General features: G+C 34.3%; 1 protein-coding gene across 4 annotated transcripts in view; it reads right to left on the bottom strand.

Moving 5' to 3' along the window:
• Positions 1-20,857, bottom strand: part of LOC146535958 (solute carrier organic anion transporter family member 74D-like) — a 63,526-nt gene that overhangs the window by 12,781 nt on the left and 29,888 nt on the right. For 2 of the 4 annotated variants that reach the window (XM_085190892.1, XM_085190893.1), the window contains exons 2-3: positions 16,327-17,063; positions 4,271-4,411 (exon numbers count right to left, since the gene is read on the bottom strand). In XM_085190892.1, coding sequence (XP_085047018.1) covers positions 4,271-4,411; positions 16,327-16,990 — 805 coding nt within the window. In that variant the 5' untranslated portion in view covers positions 16,991-17,063. Of the gene's footprint in view, positions 1-4,270; positions 4,412-16,326; positions 17,064-17,138; positions 17,354-17,786; positions 17,978-20,857 lie in introns of those variants that run through there. The other 2 variants (XM_085190894.1, XM_085190891.1) reach the window with 2 other exon arrangements.

Raw genomic sequence — 20,857 nt, 5'->3', positions numbered from 1 at the left:
AGACCTAATGTAGTCCTTGCCGTCAAAAATATGTCCTAGCAAGAATATTACATAATTTATTTTTACATATATAATATAAACTAAGATATTAGCATTTGTAAAACTTCCTGACGCTTTACATAGCGTTCAATTTGCAAATCTAGTTCTTGGATAACCGATGTAATATGTACATAAAATTTCTAAATAAGTGAGATTAGAATTCACACCCATTCGTGATTACCATATTGAACCACACTCTAAGTAAAAAATACATCGAATGGAATTTATTCCTAATAGATTTTACAATCAAATCTCTATTGAAAGAATAACATAACTAACGCAAAGTGTAAATTCAACGCTCTAAGTAAACTGTAACATCGGCAAAAACTGCTAAATGAAAAATAAAGCAGTGGGAACGACTCATTCTGTTTATATAAAACATAAAGCTTAGTATGGTAGATTCTAATTACACCCATTATGGCTACCGAGTTCTTTGGCCGGGTACCTATACTGAGAAAATTAATCCAGCATAATTGGGTATTAGGTAGAGTATGAATAATTGAAAAAACGAGTAAATTATTAAAGGAATGTTGATCTTGCGTTTATGGAAAAAAGAAGTTAAATTTAATATGCGGGTAGTTTACAAAATATATATTTTTACCTACATCATATTATGAACTAGGGGAATTATGAGTAGGAAAATTTTTTAAGTCATTAAAGCTCAACAGTAATTAATTTGCGTAAAAGAAACGTCACTTTTCTTTTAAAATAATACTAGCTAATCCTAGTATTCTCAATATTAAAACCATATTAAATATAACTTTTATTTTCGATCACCTAAAATAAATACCTGAAGGTTACAATAAAAGAGTTTTCCTCAATTAAAGAAAATAACAATAATTTTATAAGTGAAAACAGAAATATAAATAAATCAACGGAAATTATAAAATTGTAAAGTTCACTATTGGACTTGTATTTTAAAGAATCATTGCTTAAATATTGTGTCACGTCCATATCTTTAGCATTTAATCAAAAGATTAGAACTACGCAGTTGTGGAAGCGTCACAAGAATGCTTAAATAGTTACTTTGATATTATAATAAATTCTTGTTAACTTAAACATTAAGATAATTTTGACAACATTTTTAAGAGTTTTTCATTATTTATCTAAACGAATATAACATATATTATTATTAAAATTAGTAGGCAGCGGCAACCTAATGTGAAGACACTGTTCCCCCACGCACCACCTAATTTTCGGGACTTTACGTATTGGGCGGCGGAACTTAACGCCGTCGAGGTGCGTTAAATAAACTTCTGTTAAACCAAATACTAACAAATTAATACTATATTGAAATTTGATATAATTGTAGATAAAATTAATAATTTTAGAAGAAAATTTCAATCCACCAGCAAGTGCAATTCAAACATTTATCCTGATCGTAAATCTAAACAGAAAACATTTACGTGTTACAAGGTCGCCCGGTCGACGATCAGTCAAGGGCGTTCGGTAGACGCAGTACATGAGTACGAATACTATTTAAATTATTGACATTATTCTTATATCGATTACTGAATAAAATAAGTAAATAATTTGAAGATATAATTTGGGGTTTAGCTTGGCAACTTGGCTTGGCTTGGCGTGGCTTAATGACGCTTACGTTTTGACTCCTGTAGAAAACGAAGTCGAGTTGTGACGCAGTGGCACAGAGTGTAGCTGTAAGGTTGTAGGTTTTATTTCCAGTCGGGGGAATAAACTACTACTCCTAACTTAGTCTCTTGTGTACTTAAATAAATAAAGTATATTATTATTATTTGTATGAGGAGATTCAACGTTAGCTTTGTAGCTAACGTTAAGTTCCGTCACTCAACACGGAATAAATCCAAAATTCGGCGAAATGTTCGGAGCGGAGTATTTTAACACTCGATTCCCTTTGCGTGACTGCATATTCGGAATAAAGATGAAGCTAAAAAAGGAATACATCATATGGACTTCAGAGTGGTAATTTGAGGTGTTGCGAGGCTTCCCGACACTAGTGTTTATGTTTTAGTTCCTGATGAAAACATTCCCAACATCTTGACATAGAGCGAGGATACGAAGGTCAGCGTGGAACCGGTTTAAAAGTAAAAGTGAGCTCGGCGGTCGCGTGTCCACCCACTAAATGCTCATTACCGGCGTCGATGGCATAATTGTCGGCAACAAGGCGCACAGGCGGACAGCCTTGGCCGTGACCGCGTGGATAGAGCGCTTATTTTAGTGTTGGTGACGCGGCGTGATGTAACACGTTATATAACGAGGAGCGTGCGCCGGCAGCGTGACGACGACGACGAGCGAGGAAAAGCGAAAGCTGAGTGAAAATTGCATTGCATAGATGTCATACAAGAATCCCCCACAACATAGTATGCAGCGACAGCGTACGATCTTATATGTAAATAAACCTTGAACCGGCAGAAACCTAAAGAGAGACGACCAAAACACGTGTAAAATAAATTTTTGGCCGTTTCCAGTCACACGCAAACGACGTGGCTATCATCAACGCACGATCGTTATCTAACATACGAATACCAACGAACATCGCAATTATGATATCACCTGGGGCAATTGATACCAATTATATATATATATATATACATATACAAGTAGAACAGATTATTATAAATAGACAGATAGATAAGAAATCTCTATAAAAACCATCTTAAAGTAATTCGTGTCCACCAAAAACAAATAAAGATACGAGACAGGAAACGAAATATTAACGTTCTAATGGCTTGTTCATATTTGTATGAAACTAAAAAGCGTTGCAGTTAAGTAAATTGTATAGTTACATAATGCGTTATAAATATTCTGGTTAATATTGGCAAAGAAGCAATAGTGCTCATTAAAAAGGTTATTTAAATTCCAGGTCCCATTCACGAGGCGCAGCACTCGAACAATAAGGAAATACGCGGAAACCATTCAATGAGCGTTTGCGAATTCAGTTTATTGGCAGTCGAGACACGCTTGACGCAGTTTTCTAGAGGCATAACATATTCTAAAGTTCATATTGAGGGATTCCGAACCGTGCTCTGGAGGTATTAAGAGCCGGATTGTGGGCGACTTGCAAATTTAGCACAACGGTGATATGCATTCGTTTAAAAGTCCAGTCACGTGCGTGCTTTCTTCGTGGATTTTGCGCGCAAATCTGAGCCAATGCGTGGGTAACGGTAGCCGGCAGTTCCGCGATGTGCGTATGGCTATGGAGGAATTCCAGCTCCTTCGTTCGCTGAATGAATGTAACAATGGAACATTACACGGTCTCTTCTATTTTACCGGTCGTCAAATAAATTATAATATTCAGGAAGTCGTGCGTTTACAGTTCGGATGAGTCCAATTAGTGTGTTTGAGGGGACTAGTTAAGATTTGAAGCTGGGCTAGCTTATATAGTGCATGTGCCATGTAGAAACCAGAAGTAGGTACTTTTAAGTAATATATCGGCATATAAAATTTTTAGTGTCAATAAACGTGGTGATGGTCGGCATAATTTATCGTCTTGTATTTAGAAAATCGTAGTCTTTTTTGCCCACAAAGTGTGAGCAATAAAAGGCATTGCGTGAGGAATAATGCACCTTGGAGCAACAATATGACACGGTAATTAGACATATGTACACCATAAAACATTATGAATCCCGACAAAAAATCTAACATAGCTATTATATATGGTCTGTAACTCCATACATAATATATGGGTTGGAATTATAAATGCTTACCATTTTTGTTATTATATAAAAGTTGCATGCTTTTTAATTGAATTACATCGGAATAAGATGAAGTAATAATTAAAAACTTTACCAAATAAGTACCTTATATTTATTTTTAATCTTTGCAACAAGAAGAAATTACACTGTCAAGTCAATGACCGATCGCGAGAAAATTCTTCACTTAAAACAAAACACATCGTAATAAAACAACGTAAACAAAGAAAAAATAAATTATGCTTATTTTTAATGGGTACATGATGACTTACAACATGTTGTATTTATTTTAATATTTATGAGTCAACAATTAAAAATAGTCTGTTATCAGATTGAGCCATATAACCCTCTGCCCACGTTGATGAATGAAAGTTTATATATTCGTATTTCTTGAAAAAAAAAATAAGTTTAAGTATCCTTATTTTCCGATTTCCATTTGAGTGAAAGTGGAAAAAAAAGATAGCTTTATGTAGATAGCTACCACTACATATTTACTCTACCAATAAAATACTGGAAAATAGATTAAGATAAGGTAAAAAATAATTATATCTGATTCTTACCAAGCCACCAAGCGCCAACCCATCTTGGGTCGCTGTATTTATAGCCGGGGTCCACCAGGGGGTCCACGTAGACCCTTGTGCAAAGAGCTCCGAGAAGAAAACCAAGTGCTGGCCCGATGACTCTTGTTCCAATTGTTATAGCTGTTGACAAAATTATTACTTGGTCATTAATTAATTCCAAACATATTGGAAGGATAGCAACTTCCAAATAGGAAGAATTTAAAATAAAAAAATATAGTACAGTACACATAAAGTGTGCACTATATTCATTCTTAAGCTTCACGCTGTATCCCGCATATATCAGCATACGCATAATGATATTGTGTATTCAATGGCGTTGAACGCCGCTCACCAAGAAATTTCGGACAAGGAGAACAGAGTATCTTAACAGTAAATTGTCTATATCTGCCTTGATATCTTAAAACACAGAAAACCGAAATAAAAAACTAGAATATAATAGATAACAGAATTGAGTATTTCATCACAAACACTATGGGCGGGCTAATTGTGGAATATTCAGCGGCACAGTGTCTCAAACGGTCTTACGAGGAATTATATTGTCTAGGCGTCTTGTTAGCAATAAATAGAATTACTTAGAATCTGTTATGCTTTTATGTACCTAATATTATAAATACGAACGCCTAAACTTTTATAGGTTTTCAGCATTTTAGATTTTAGAGTGTGTATGGCGAAACATAACGCCGCACTTTTTCTAAATAGTTAAAATACAAAAGTTATTAACAACGGTTATTATGGAAATCGATTCTGCAACCATTGCGTTCTCAGACGCTTCTCAGCCACGGCGTAAATTTCTTATTGTAAAAGTAACCAGACATGTTAACAGGGTGAATGACTGAATAAAAAGATGTCCCAGTTTTTCGTGTTAAATTGAAAGTTATAATAAAATATTACGAACAGCCGCCAAGGGTGAGCGACCGAGAAACAATCGAGTACTTAGGTCCCAAATGTAATCTTTCGCAGAAATCGTCGACACCGCTTGCCAAAAATCGAATTGGGCGTATACGCTTACTATACGAGAGTTAAAATTATAAAATCCAGTAGGTACAGTAAAACCTTCGACAGTAATATAATGTTTTTCCTCTTGCATCTCCAGATTTTTTATTGCTAGAAAAGCGGAGAAAATCTTGTGTTAGGACACTGCTTTATTTATTTACCCAGACCGGGAACCAAAGTACTTTTCTAGTGAGCTAGCCCAAGTGAGAATCGAACCCACAAACATTGCGTACACAAAAAGACTCATCTTTACCATGCCACGATCTCGGAATGCAACGAATAATCGATCATTGAACATTTCTTCTGTTCTTAACGATTATCACCGGTAAATACATGTCAGTATATCTGAAATTACATCAACTTAACGATTGAGAGCCGTAATAATCTGAGAATTTAATTAAAGATTAAAATTGTAACCTTTTTAAAATTGTTGTTTTTCTTAAAGCCTATAAGTATTTTACCGGTTCAGATACATTATTAAATGCATTCATGAGCTTCTGTGATTTGATTCGTCGGTGAATTCAATACGAAAAACTAAAGATAGAATAAGATAGAGTCTCTATTGCACATTTAAAAAGATACATTGAATAGAATTTAAAATAGGTACAATATAAAATGTACAAAGGTCAAAAAAACTAAAAGCTTTCATTGCAGCGCAAACGTCAACATTGAGATTGGTGGCAATGAATATGAGTTGAAATCTCAATCCTGGGATGACTTTTATTAATTTATTTTTGTTTTCCTCGTTTTGTTATGAAACACGTGGTAGTGGGTTCAGTCTACTCTCGTGGGTATGACCAAATTTAAATTATTGTTGTTATCCAATTCCTCGGTCTGATAAAGAAGTGCGGTATTTAGTTCTGCAACTCAACACGCAATGTCTCGAAAATCCCCAATATGAATATATATGGCCGGTATTTATTTAAATACGAAATCACACATAACAGTGTAGTTTCCTCTGTCACTTAAAAATGCGAATATAACGGATTATAAAATCGGATTATAATAAGTTATTCCAATGTCGCTCCCAACAATCAAAACAATAATAAATCGAGTTATAAATAATAAAAAAAACTAGACATAAGTCGTAAATATTTCAAATGAAATCATACAGAATGTTCAAATGATTCATAAAAAGCATACCAATATTTTAACTTCACTTAGATAACAAATGTACGTATTAACTGGCACATGTCATGAGAATTTACAATTTATAACTTTTTTATAGGTTCACGCTTTATCCCGAAGAGTGTTAGACAGGATTCAAAATAAGCATATTTTGTCTTACCACAACGAGTAAATAATTCATTTCGTCGAGTGGGGGTCGAACCCACAATCGTCGTGTTTACAGCCAGACGTTGTTCCAGAGTCGAGTTATAAGCGCACTGACAGCAAAGGCGATGGTTATGAGTTCAATCTCCACTCGGGCTTTGTGTTTCCAGGGTTCGTTTAGACAAAGAACAGCGTTAAGTTCTGCCACTCAACTCGCAATGGCTCTAATATGAATGAAAATGATTGTGTAGACGCAAATAAACGGGAAAACGTGAAAGTAAAATACAAATATGAAATGAAAATAAAATTAAAAATGCGTGCCACATGACTAGGCATGTTACAGACTAGGCTAAATTCATAGTCCATATTTATACAATTAATTTACGTTAAACGTGACCATATGTTAGACATGCGTGTTTCACGGATCACTACCGCACTATAGTTTTGTGGCCTCGTAGTGTGTAACGCTTTTTTTATATTATTATTAGTTATAATTAAGCAGCTGTATTTCTTCGCTCTGCTGTCAAGGTAAAACGTGGCGTTAAGTTCTGCAATGCTCTATTAATAATAAAATGCAGAATATAACTGCATTCGAATCCCCGTCCGTGTACGCAAAAGCTTAGGCCAATTTAGCTATATATAAAAGGAGAGCTATTACATTTCTTGATATGGCAAGAGCGATCAATATATCTAATCTATTTAAGTACATATTAATTCACATTTTTTTAAAGAAAACTAATATCAGATAAGGAGAATTGATAGTTATTATTTAATTAACATAATGTAACTTTACTACTTTGAATATATTAACTTCCGGTCCCTTCTGACCTTGCAGTACTCGACTCGTGTACTTCACTATGTTAATTACTTGACTAAATTAGTCTAATAATAATAAGGTTTTCTAATTAATTTAACAGCCCACGAAGGCTTAAATTCTATTATGACAAGGCCGTCGTTTGTTTCCCGTATTAGACAAAGTGTCTAAAAGTGTTTAATAATTTAAAAAAAAAAAATATTCTTTATTCAAATACACTTTTATGAGCATTTTTGTCATCCCTATTAAGACTTTTACGTTTCACATTTTCCACCGAATTCTGGAAGCATTGCGTGTTGAGTGCCGGAACTCAACGCCGCGCTTTGTCACTCGCCTCGTTACCAGAACGAAAAAAAATTATATATTAAATATTTCATTCCCTCAAGAGTGAATCAAACCCACAACTGTCGCATTTATAAAATTACATTACAAATTTTTGGTGCTCACTGAACTTGGCAGATGCAGGTTAAAAACCGCACTAGACAAATGTTTGTTTTGGCTAAATAAATGTTTGTTTCGTTCTGGTCAAGAAAAAACGCGACGTTGGCTTCTATATGACACAAACTCTGAAAATAGTTTCACATAAATATTGGAAGACTTTTTAGGGTTCCGTAGCCGAATGGTGGAAAATGGGACCCTTACAGATTCGTCATGTCTGTCAATCTGTCCGTCCGTATGTCACAGCCACTCTATTTGACGAGCTCATTTAGACTCTGAACTATTAAAAAATTGTTAAATTTTGTATGGTTACGTAGGTAAACATGTAATTTAATATTTTAAATATTTTTTTTTTTATATTACGGCTATTAATAGTAAATTAACAAAAAAAATCATAATTTTATCGATCAACTCAGAAAATTCACTATATCACATAGTCTTTTACTAAAATAAAATAATATTAAAAATCCAATCATTCAAATTTTAGCACCTACAACCTAAATGCAAAAACAATAAAAACTTCGCCGGACACTATGACGGCGCGGTCATTGGACTTTAAAGAAATAGTTTTGGGAGTGATGACGAATCCCACCTCACGTATGTAGATAGTATGAATAAATATGGACATCTCGATACAACTGTACCAACAAACGAATGTTATTTGTTATTTTTAATTTTATGCGCTTTACGATGCAGGTAAAATAATTAATTAATATTTTGAAATAAATTTAAAAATGTAAGGACGAAATCTAATGTCTATTAAAATATATACGTATACCTATCTCTTTAAGGTCATCGTGGTGCTATGCGACGTCTGATTGTAAAAGCGATGGTAGCGTTGACTTCAAAACCCAAAGAAAGGAATAATTTATTTACTTTTCCCTAGCAAGACAAACCGCGGCTGTGAGTCTTGCCACTTAACACGCAGTGACTCTATTGGGGCGTAAAAGAGGAGAACACAGTGTCTTGAACACATTTAATTCTCTTTACCTCTATGCAGCTGACTCAAGTTTTATCGTAGTGCTTAAAATCAAAACATAAAAAAAAACAATCGTTTATGTACAAGTTAAGTATTTAAATGTTATACCTATACAATAACGATTAATTGTATAATTATTATATAAATAAATTTAATTAAAAAATATCGCCTAGAAAATGTCGCAATTGTTAGTATAAAATCTTATCTATAGTAATCTAATCTACAACGAGAAACTGACCTACGCCACACACCGCAAAAATGTAATATGATAAACATTGCACAAGTGCATTGCAAATGTTTAAAGTAATACCAATATGTATGATTACGCTTCAAGCTTCTCACTATAAAAGTGATAGTGGGTTCAATTCCCACAGAGACATGAGAGAAAGAATTATTTTCATTCGCGGCGTTGAATTCCGCCACTGTACGCACCGTATCTCGAAAATCCGACGCAATTTAGGTCTGAATGCAATGTTTCATCTGCCCTACCGTCCTACCCTACTATGGTACATATACGGGATACAGGATGAAGCTAAAAAAAGAAATATAAAGATACCCATACAGACGCCCATATAACAGTCGATTTATTGAGCTATAACTGTTTAGAAACAGTTAATTATCTAATAATGTCGCTACAGAGTTAGAAATGTTGTTTGATGATATTATTAGCTAAAGACCGTAGTGGTGGTCTTCATCCAATAAGGATAGTTTTATTTATTCAAAAGACTAAAAACTCTGAGGCTGTCATGGCGAAGAGTCACAGCGTGTGACTGTAAACTCGGCGGTTGTGAGTTCGATTCCCGGTCGGGGTAATAAATTACTTTCATTCTCTCGCTTTGATAACTAGACAAAGCGATGCATTCATTTTAGCGGCTAAACACACTAGGTTTTTGTTTTTTAGGCAGATGGAAAACAGAATACATTTATTTTATATTTTATGCCCGTAATTGTTTCTGTTCTCCTTCCTCTGTCTCTGTTTCGTATTTCATAGTAATAATAACAAGATTAAATAGTAATTTTTATAACAGTTGAAATAATTGCTAAAATAAAAATTACATAAAAATTAAGGTTAACTAAATAGAGATTTCATAAAATTTTGATCACAAACAAAACTTTGGTTCTGTGATTAAGAGATAAGGTACAATTGGCAGTTCGCAGAATTTGTAGTGCGCTTTTTCCGCCTAACCTACTTGCGAAATAATAGAGTTGAAAAATATCCTATGACTAACAGATTTCTAATAATAGTAATTCTATTTAACTTGAAACTCTATATACTGATTGCATTAAAAAATATGGCTTCTAAAGTCAGACACAAATAAAAGCGATAAAAAATTTAAATATAGTTGAAATTACTTATATTCATAAATATTTTTGATTTGCAATTTCATATTTTACAGAATTTAAAAAGAGAACCGTAATAAGTGTCTAAGAAATTTCCTCTACCGAGAATTGAAGCCACATTCATAACTTTTAAACACATATTCCAATTTCGACTTAAATATATTATAATTTAAAATAAAGTATTTTATTAATTTATTACATTAATAAAATTTATCTATTAAATAGAGAGAAATTAGATGTATCAAATCACCCGGAGAGATATTAACAAGTGGTCGTACTCATAACTCGTAAGAAACTTCTCGATGTTAAAATAGTAATAAAATGACATGAGTCGGAATGGTCGCATCCCGTCTTCCCGCCCTACTGACACGAATACGCACGCCCTTAGGGATGTCACATTTAATTGTAAATCGATTTTATTAGTACGAGTAATTATTTCTAATATCGATTCTTGTTGTAGCATATTTAATTGTTTTCATACTAACACCGCTTTGGTACAAAAAAATATAAATGTTAGTACAGTGTGTCAATTGAAAACAATGATAATGAGTTCGACTTTTACGATCGGGGTAGCTTTCAGTAAAAGTGAAGAAAAAGTGGACAAAATAGTGACCTTTTTACTAAGTTACTTAAGCCTACCCTTCTTAATATAGGAACATTTCACGGGGTAGGTTTAACCCCGCTTAGTCTATACTATGATAACTCCTATGAGTTATCATTAACTATATCCTAGCAGAGAATATTGTAATGACATAATAGTATGCCTTATTTTATTATAATATGAAAATTAAATGAAATCTCTCAATTCAAAAGGACCTTAATTATAAATTTATTAGCTCTTAAAAAGTTATCGTAAAGTGCATCAAGATAGTATTTCATTTCAGATTTATGGCAATGCGGGTGAATTATATGAACCAAATATTTAAACGACTGTATATAATATGAAGTAAATGAGATTAGAAACCAATCAATTTAATGAACACCCGTATAAAACCCGACGCGACTAGAATTTCACAAAATTAATTTTGTAGAAGCAAGTATTTTCAATAGGCAATTATTTCTCATTCAGTTTTTACGATGTCTAAGTTGTTACATATATTTATCTATTTTCATATTTAAGACATCATTAATCTCAATCTCAATAAAAATAAAGTTTCACTATTCAAAGCTATAAAGATATGAGTAAAATTTAATGTTATTTTTATCAATGTTAAGCGTATCAGTATAAGCTTTAAAAATTCTTAAAAGTAACAACTTATTCGTAAAACATTTAAAATATGCGCAGTGGGACAGGGTCTGATTGTAAATGTGATGGTTGTGGGTTCGGGAGAAAGATGATATCTTCACAACATCTATGCTATACTTAAGAATTCACTGCATAATCTATACAAAAACTAATAAAACATTATAAATACAACGTAGCACTTTATTTAGCAATGCCAGAAAAACGTGTCTTAGTTAAATATAGAAAAATCTTAAAATCTTAAAAACTTGAACCTATAACCTTATCTTAGGCGATACAAAATCTACATTAATAGCGTCTCTATACTGTGTATATATACCTTCATATACCTACATACGTACGTAAAACTTTAAAAAATTAGAATTTAAAGCTCATTTACATAAAATTCAAGATATCCAAATAAAGATAAAAAAATACAAATAAACAATGTTTTTTACGTACAAATATATATTTAGACACCCCTGCCGTACAGAAATAGTGCATGCATGCACACAACGCATCTGACACATTTCGTAAACTCAAGACGCACCCGCCGCGCCGCCGTCACTTAATCTGTCTTGAATCGTAAACACTTGGTTACAAAATCTTTTGTTTTCCTATTCCACTGTAATACTAAGTAGTATATGGTTTATGTTAATTGTTTATAATATAATGAAAATATGTGAATGGTAAAGTGACAGGTTGTGAGTTCAATTTCCACTCGAGGAAATGAAATATTTAATATTCTCATTTCTTCAAGGCAAAGCACGGCTTTGAACTCTACCACTCAACACGCAATGCCTCCAGAATTCGACGAAAAGTGGGGAGAGTTTTCCTATGCCTACTCTGCTACATGGTACGGAATACAGCATGAAGCTGAAAAAATATATGAAAAAAGCAACGATTTTCCCGTACTTATAACAGGGTAGGTTGCGGAAATTTTGTGTTAAGACACTCTGTTCCTTCATTCTTTCCGCCTTTATGTTTTAAGACGTAAATGTTACATAGTTATTTTTAAATATATAGATTAAAGTAGTATTTTAGTTTTCCCAGTGTGTCAGTCATTGTGTTTATATGTTTAAAACGTTATTTATTTGTTTATAGACTTTCCTTTATCCTTATTTATATGCAATGATGCAATAATTTTTATAGTAAAATATCTAGTTCAGTTTTAAGAACTCATTAAGATACCACTATCGCGGGATGAGGAACGGGACAAGCTCCATTTGTTATCAATATAATAAAATGCTTGTATTTTCCTCCATCTTCATTAATCCCCGTTCGATCAAGTAAATAAAAGTGTACTGTTTCCTCTAATATTTACTTTCCGCTGTTATTCAAATATGTATTACATACAAATAAGGACCACGTGCCCGAAATATACAAATAATAATGTATTATTAATATTTAAGTACCATTCTGTTATATATATTCTTTGAGGTTGATGGTGGTGGACGAGGCAAAAGAGGTATGTAGAGACTGTAGCGTTTGGCGCATCGTCCTCTCTGACTACCTCGCTAGGGATACAGCGGGAAGCTAAGTTAAGTCTTCTAAATTACACTACATTTTAACACGCTTCTTATACATCGGGCACTACCTGCTAGAAGCTACCTTGGACTGCCTGCTAGAAAACATATCGAGTTTGTGCTCACTATATTCGTCCGTCCGTTGTAAAGTGTGTTTTTATTTTTTTAAGGTATTATTTATTATTATATGCGTATATATTGCGTGCTTTTTGGCACAATTTATTGCGCTTTTTAAATTAGTTTATCATTTTGCGCAAATCTACTAATAAATATATTTACGCCATCGTATTCGAACCCACAACAAATGTGTTTATTCAGGTACATCCCGAATGGCAGCGATGACGTCAAATGTGTATTATGAAATAGAGTACAAGGCTAAAGCGCTTTGGGCATAAAATGATGGCATCAGTGCCGTCAGGTGGACTATCTCGAGCAATTATCAAATGCAATTGACACGCAGTAGCAAGATACCGAGTTTGTTTTACCTTATATGCTTATTACAAAAGTAAATGTAATGATATGTTTATGACCTTAATACATTTAGTAGGCAGAGGGAATCTGGGAACCAAGTGTTAAGACACTCCGTTCCCATTAAGACACCTCCGTTCCCATTAAGACACCTCCGTTCCGCCGAATTCTGGGGGCATTACGTGTTGAGTGGCGTTGTTTGTTCCATTCTACCAGAGCGAAGTAACGAAATTATTAAACATAGAGTTGATACAATAGAATTGATATAAATATACGAGATAATTGCCGGTTCGATGCCCACTCGAGGGAATATTTATATTTAAATCGTTTCGTACGTCTGGTTGAATGGAAAATGATATTTTTAAAACTAGCGAAAAGTGAACATTTAATTTATTTTCAATTTAGCGACAAGTAGAATTAATAAATAAAACATTTATTTTATTATGTTATGTTGTTTCCTAATATTTTAAATTGTCTAAAGCAAGACTATTAAATACGAATGGACGTTGATAACCTATAAGTTATCTAATACCATTAATTCAAGCAGAATATGTCTAAGCTAACGTTATAATGCCGCTGCTATAGTAGCTGTATGTAGAATTATTATTATAAGTTAAATTTTAGTTAGTATGAAATTTTAACTTATTTATATGCACAACGCCACTCGGGGGAAAAATATTTTTAATTTTTCTGAACTTGAGGTGAACGCTGTTAGGACTACTAGCCTTTACAACGACATCGGGTGGGTAGGGTAGGCTCTGTCCCTTAAAATCGCAAGCACTTTTAGAGGATGTCGTCTGTGGCAAGAGCGTCCCTTGTGGGACTCGAATTCTTCGGAAAGAATTAGAAAAACAAACTAAAGAACTATTTTTATCACTTATAAAATAGTTAAATTAAAAATTCTTTGCAATATATATACCATAAATATTTAAAATAAAGTACAAACATATATATTAGACATAGAAAATTAAAAGATATTATATTGCGGATATCATTAAACATTAGAACATAAAAACTCAGGTCAACGTCTCGCAAAGTAGCCTTGCCATATTAAATAGAAAAAAGTACAAGACTTCATAGAGCTCGCTTGTGTGCTATGCATTTATTCTGCACCATCCTATAAATCATATAGAGCCTTAGTTTTTTTCCATAATTAATTCATTGAAACCGTCGTTACGCTGTGGAACAGCGTATCATTGTAAGCACGACGGTTGTAGGTTCAGGTGACAAAGCGCAGCGCTAAGTTCCGCCATTGCTTACGGCAATGTCTCGAAAATTGGGCGGAAAATGGGAAACGAGGTGACAAGTCTTAACTAGGTTCCCTCTGAATAACTATATAAAATAACTTAACATTGCCATTTGCTGCTACATGGTAAGTAGTATGAGTGCGCGATAAACACTAACCAGGCCAAGTTATAAGGTCGGATTTGTCATTATTGATTCTAAATAACAATTTAGTGCGAAAATATTTATCAATAGGCGTTTTGGGGTCATACGATGTACACGGAAAGTCAACTCGTGATTTAGTGGAATTTTTGTAACGCTAAAATTTTATATTGTAACTGTGATAGAGTCGTTGTTAGTCTAGTTGTATGCAGTATTTATCGATCCAAATTCTATTCCAGGAAATATTTGTTTAGAATATATATTATACATAAATATATTCCTAATTTAATTATATGAAATGTTTCGTGGAAAAAATAGAATGGAGAAATGAGTAACCACACTATATCTTTACATAATCAGAAAATGAGGGACAGTAGAGTGCACGACTCTAACAATAATTTTATTAACTTAATTTATTCCATGTTCAATCAATTTCAATAAAAGGTTGTATTGTTAATACTTTTTTTATTCTTTAAAATCTATAAAGGGGGGATTAGAACTTCTCATGCATTCAAATAAAAAGCATCGACCGTGTCTCTACATAAAACGTCAGTTGATGAATTATTACATTGCATGTTGCTGCAATTCTTAAAATTATAAATGTTTGCTTGGTTTCTTTACAATACTCGTAACTTTAAGTTAGTTTCGCACTAAGGATTAAAAATAAATTAAAAACGTATAAAATTTGTGGCACGCCGCAAGGCCCGGAGCCGTGTTCAAGAAGACATGTTATACTAGAAGTAATACTACTTTTAAAGTTAATTTATCATTTTTAGTTTATATTTACTTTGCTCTTAACTTATTTCTTCTAAAATTGAATATAGATAAAAATACACATATTATGATAATTTTATTTTTACTAACATTAGCAAAATTTTGTATAACAGTACTTTTAACTTAGTAGTAATTAATATTTTGTACACAAAAGCACTATTTTTTGACAAATGAATGAAATATACGTGAAATACTTCGATTACCGTCGCCTCTACCTCAAACTAGTTTGACCAGACTGGAAAGTTTCATCATTGTGAGTGCACTTTTCCGCTTGTTATACCATCGATATATAAAATATATATGAAAAACTTACACATTACTGTGTAAACACAAATTAGGTAAATTTTATAAGAATGGAACATATATATCAGGATTAAAAATATCGTCAATATTATGCATAAATAATAACATGGTGATATTAAAAATGTAAATATTATTAGGCAAATTTAAGACCAGATTATTCAAAACAGGTACATAACTCAGCCTAGTCTAGCCTTGCTTTTCTTTTTGATATCACAATAAGGGCCAAGAGACGCAACGAGCAAATCGATAATATCATCGTATTCAGGATATCACTAAAGTAAAAGTAATGAGCTTATTCCTGTGACGACAATTGCTTCTATTAAGCCGCCTTGTATACGGTGAGCTTATTTTCTGTATGAGTACGATCACTACAGCATCAAAGTTCAATGATTATACAGCATTTATATTAGAAAAGTCTTTTAGAAAATATTATACACGTTTTTAAGAATATTTACTTCACATAGGACCATAGAAGGATATTTTTGATCTAATATTTGTAAAACAAACTGTAAGACTCACCCATATACAATGGCGATTGTCTGCTTCCCACGTTGTCGTCGACATACGGTATGCCGAGCGTCGCTATACCGGTCTGTCCCACGCCGACGACCAAGAGACAGATAAACAGCCACGGTATCACCACAGCAGTGATGGAGGACCTCGTGGCCGTGCTCTCGGCGTGCGCGTCGTCACACGCTATCATCGAGGAGTTGCCGTCAGAGGAGCAGACTGGTGCAGCGCCAGCTCTGTGCGCGTCCAAGTGCACGTCCATTAGCCGCGTCCCGTACAAAATATGCGGAACCACACAGCCGATGACTCCCACGGCGAGGACGAGCATCATGCAAGCTATCCACCTCGGCCGGTGGCCACGACCAGCTAAATACGTCAAAAACAACGCAGTACAGATTTGTCCGATCTCAGTCGCAGCCATCAGGGTCCCCGTCGTCTTGGATTCTACTTTAAATAATTTTTCTACCGTCGTCGTCACACTCACGAAGTAAGTGAGGAACATTCCTTGTAAAACCCATCCCGATAGAAACACCAGCATGAAAACTCGCGTCGAATGGAACACCGTCCGTGTTCCTGATATTTCGGGTGTGGGTATTTTACAGTCAAGCGAACCATTGTTATTTCCTGTGGCTAATCTTTCCTGTTCCTCTGGCGTGGCTTCTACTCCTTTCATGTCGCCGTCCTGGGACGCCGGGCCGGTGGGACCCGCCTCCCCTCCCGCAGTGACAGTTGCGACACCGGGTGCCCTGTGGCAATAAAAAAACGTCTTAAAAACTATACCCTTATAGATACTAACCAACGACTGCATCGCTTCAACTCACGTCATATTTTTTTTCAAGTGTAGCTAATTCCTAGCACTATCCAGTCTACCGCGGCGTAGCGCTCGGAAAAAACAAAGTAAACTTGAAGCTGATTTAATGTTCAGAAATTACAAAAAAGACACTCCGGCAGCAGAAGTATGCGTGCATAGTCTAAGGGGATACCAATGTAATGTTGTTAAGGTTGCTAAGGTTGCGTGCGCGCACCCAGTCCGGCGCAGAGAGACTGCAGCGTGCAATTATACGCGACGCAGTGCTACACTCTGCACCCGCTGCACCCGCCCCTCAGCTTGTTCCCAAAATTGTATTGGTCGCCTATTCGATTTTTTGTACAGCTACGAGTACACACAACGAAAGCTGCCCGCACGCCGCCCTCCTCGCCTTATTACTCGCGCCGGAACGTGTTTAAGTATAGAGGATATTACAGTTCATCAGTGTATGTATTAACTTACGTTGAAATGATATACAACTCGTGTCATATCTTATATTAATTAGTTGACAATTAAGAATGAATAAAGTTTATTGAAATTATTAAATAAAAACAATATCACTCACTGATAAATAAGAATAATGTGCGGCGTAAGTTCGCAATACAACAGGATTGGAATATTAATGAGAATTTATACTGCTAACTGCACTCGAAGAACTCACCAATGGGGCCGATGACCACAAGTAACACTATCAGACAGACATAGGTAGATCAGTCACTCGACACATTTCGAAAAGCGAACTATTTTACGATAACACTAATCGTTTACAATTAAGTAAAGTATATACGGATATTTGGGAGAGATGAGACTTTTGCCCGGCTGTTCATAAATCAGCACTGGCAACTGCATTCCGAGATAAGGAAACAACTTGTACAATGTTCGGACTATAATCAAATCCCTATCGCGACGTCGATAACGGAGTATATAGACCGAGCATTGGCTATGTAGGTCACTGCCCTAACAACCTTTAAGAGAACGCCCTATTTATCACAAGCGATAGCAATATTATGTACCTATCTACATATTATATTAGAAACACACTGTTCTAAGAAGCAACGTCACGTGAAATTTTTAAAAGGAAAATTTTGATCATCTGCCAAATTTAAATTTTATATTTATTCAGTCATAAAAATGTGGTAGAACACTTGGAAAGTAAAATGATAAATGGTGTCTTGAATTTGCATAATATCTTGTTTTAATTAACTTTCTCCTTCAAGTTACGAATTCCCTACAGCGAAACTATTCGTTTATAGACAAAATCGAGTAGTATATATAATATAATATCTACAATTTATCTGAGCTTTAAGCTTTCAACATAAGCATAATGGTAATTGTATATCAGACGACAATAAAAAGAAAACCGGTGTCCGGGGTAATCAATTTGATCGCGAGTCGTAGCGGCGCGGGCGCAGCGCGACGAGACTCATTTTAATTGGCCAATGTTGTATGAAACTCTGGCGGGCGGTGGCTGCAGTCAGTACTTATACTATAACTACAATACTCATATACTTCCATTATAAATAAATAAAATAATCGAATGAGGCCAGTCGTGGCGCTGAAAGTGTGACTGTAAACGCGACTGGTTGTGGGTTCGATCCCTACTCGAGGAAATAATAAACATAATATTTATTTAAACTTATATTTCCGTTTCTTCGCTCTGGTGTCGAGGCAAAGAGCGTCGTTGAGTTCCGCCACTCAACAATCAGTTCCTTCAGAATTCGGCAGAATGTGGGGACCGAAGTTTCTTAACACTAGCTTCCCTCTTCCTATCCTGCTGTGAGCGGGATACAGCGTGAAGGGTCCATTACGAATTATTTAAATCCTCTATTACAATTGATAGGCAATGAATCACGAGTCGTTAACGACGGCGAGTCTATTGGCGTGATTGAATCACCTACCCTCCAACAAAACACCGATAAAAAGATGATCAATATAAATAAAACGGTCGCGTAGAGAAAATTAGATAACAATTTAGATATACGGCACGAGGCATTACACGGGGTATTGCTCAAGTCCGTGCCTTCAATTATAATACATGCATGTTCCAAAAGGAACAACGCTGAAATAATATCAAACGTCAACCCTCATCAAATACATCTTTAGTGCATTTGTATGGAAAACAAAAAGATACAGTTTGAAGCCAAATAAGTATTATCGTATTCGGGACCAATGTACGGACATATGTATGTGCGCACGTGCTTTTAAATTCACAGCGAACGCCGCGGGCGTCATAATACTTTTAAAAGTCAGGACAAACGGATAATAAATCAATCCGCAACTCACTGTGACCTACTCGTAAACAGAGTTTGAAATAAAGTAACGGTTGATATTAGTATCAATAATATTAATAAGAAAGTGCCATTCAGCAATTATCGACGTGTAATTTTATAAGATATCTTTATAATTCGTAAGTGTATGCCTTAACTTAAAGACTATAACTAATAATTAAGTTTTTAATATATACCTACAATATTGTAACTAAAACAAATTAAGCTAAAAAAACTGTATGTTTCGAGGTAGGGATACAAAAGGATTAACAAAAACTTTTTAATGAGTCTGGCTTTATTAAACCATATACAAGATGGAATAAGACAACATGAATATTTTTAAATGAAGTTCTAAGAAATAACCTAACTTGCGTGTTGCATAAATATTTGTATAATAACTAACTAACAAATTTCGTTTTTTATAATGCAGTTGTGGCCAAAAGGCATGTAGAGACATTCAATGTCAACATTATTAAATTAAGATATTTTAAAGATGGAAACTTCTTTTGAATGACACTATTTCCCTATACTGATATTATTATACCATAGTTCAAGTTATCTAAGTGAGAGGACAGAGCGGTCAAGGTAAGCGAGCAAGACTGTGATGGCACTGTAACCTTTGAATACATATGATTGAACCTGCCATCTAGTTAGTTTTCTATCATCCTACCACTCTGATAAAGAAAAGGAGCTTATGGTTTTATTTTCGACTTCCTTGCTCAAAACACAGCATTGAGTTGAGTTGAGTTGTTGTTGTTGTTGAGTTGAACGGTTCTAAAGTAAAGAAATGAAATTTCACTGAAGTTGAAACACTAGATTATCTACATACATATAAATTGAAATAATAAGTGCTTAAAAAAACTCCGTTTTTATCTTCAAAAACGAACAATACCGCCACGAATTATTTAAAGGAATGGTCCTTTTAGATAACTTTATGGTTACAACAATAATGGTTCCTTATCCCAGTTAGCTAATAGCTTGTCTGTGCATTTTTTACTCGATACATAACTAAGATACTGTAAGTGGGGTAATAAGCATTAAATATTCATATCGTTTACAACGATAAGTTTAGCTAAATTTTGTTTACATAACGCATCTCCTATATATTACAAGGTAGGCTTAGAGGACCTAAAGCCACTTTTGGCTAAGAAAAGCTGTAATTTTAACCATACAGAGGAAATATATTAAAGGAAGAAGATTAATTATATAACAACCAATAAATATTCTATTGAGCGAAATTTAAAAAGAATTCACAGTTAATTTAACATACCAAAATTTAAAATCAAACTTAATTATGTTGTATAAAAATATCAAAACGATACCGTTTTCATAGCGGGAGAGAGGCAAAGAAAAATACTTAAACATTTTATAATTTGTGCATTAAATCCGATAAAGTTCATTGATAACGATATATCATTATTCCGGCCGTTACATTAATGATCGTGCAAGCAATAAAGTTCAATTG

Source organism: Heliconius melpomene, chromosome 10 (assembly GCF_056956725.1).
Source record: "Heliconius melpomene rosina isolate 202511_hmr_F chromosome 10, ASM5695672v1, whole genome shotgun sequence".
Lineage (NCBI taxonomy): Eukaryota > Metazoa > Arthropoda > Insecta > Lepidoptera > Nymphalidae > Heliconius > Heliconius melpomene.
The sequence above is the reverse complement of the archived record's forward strand: the minus strand, read 5'-3'. Positions and strand labels throughout refer to the sequence as shown.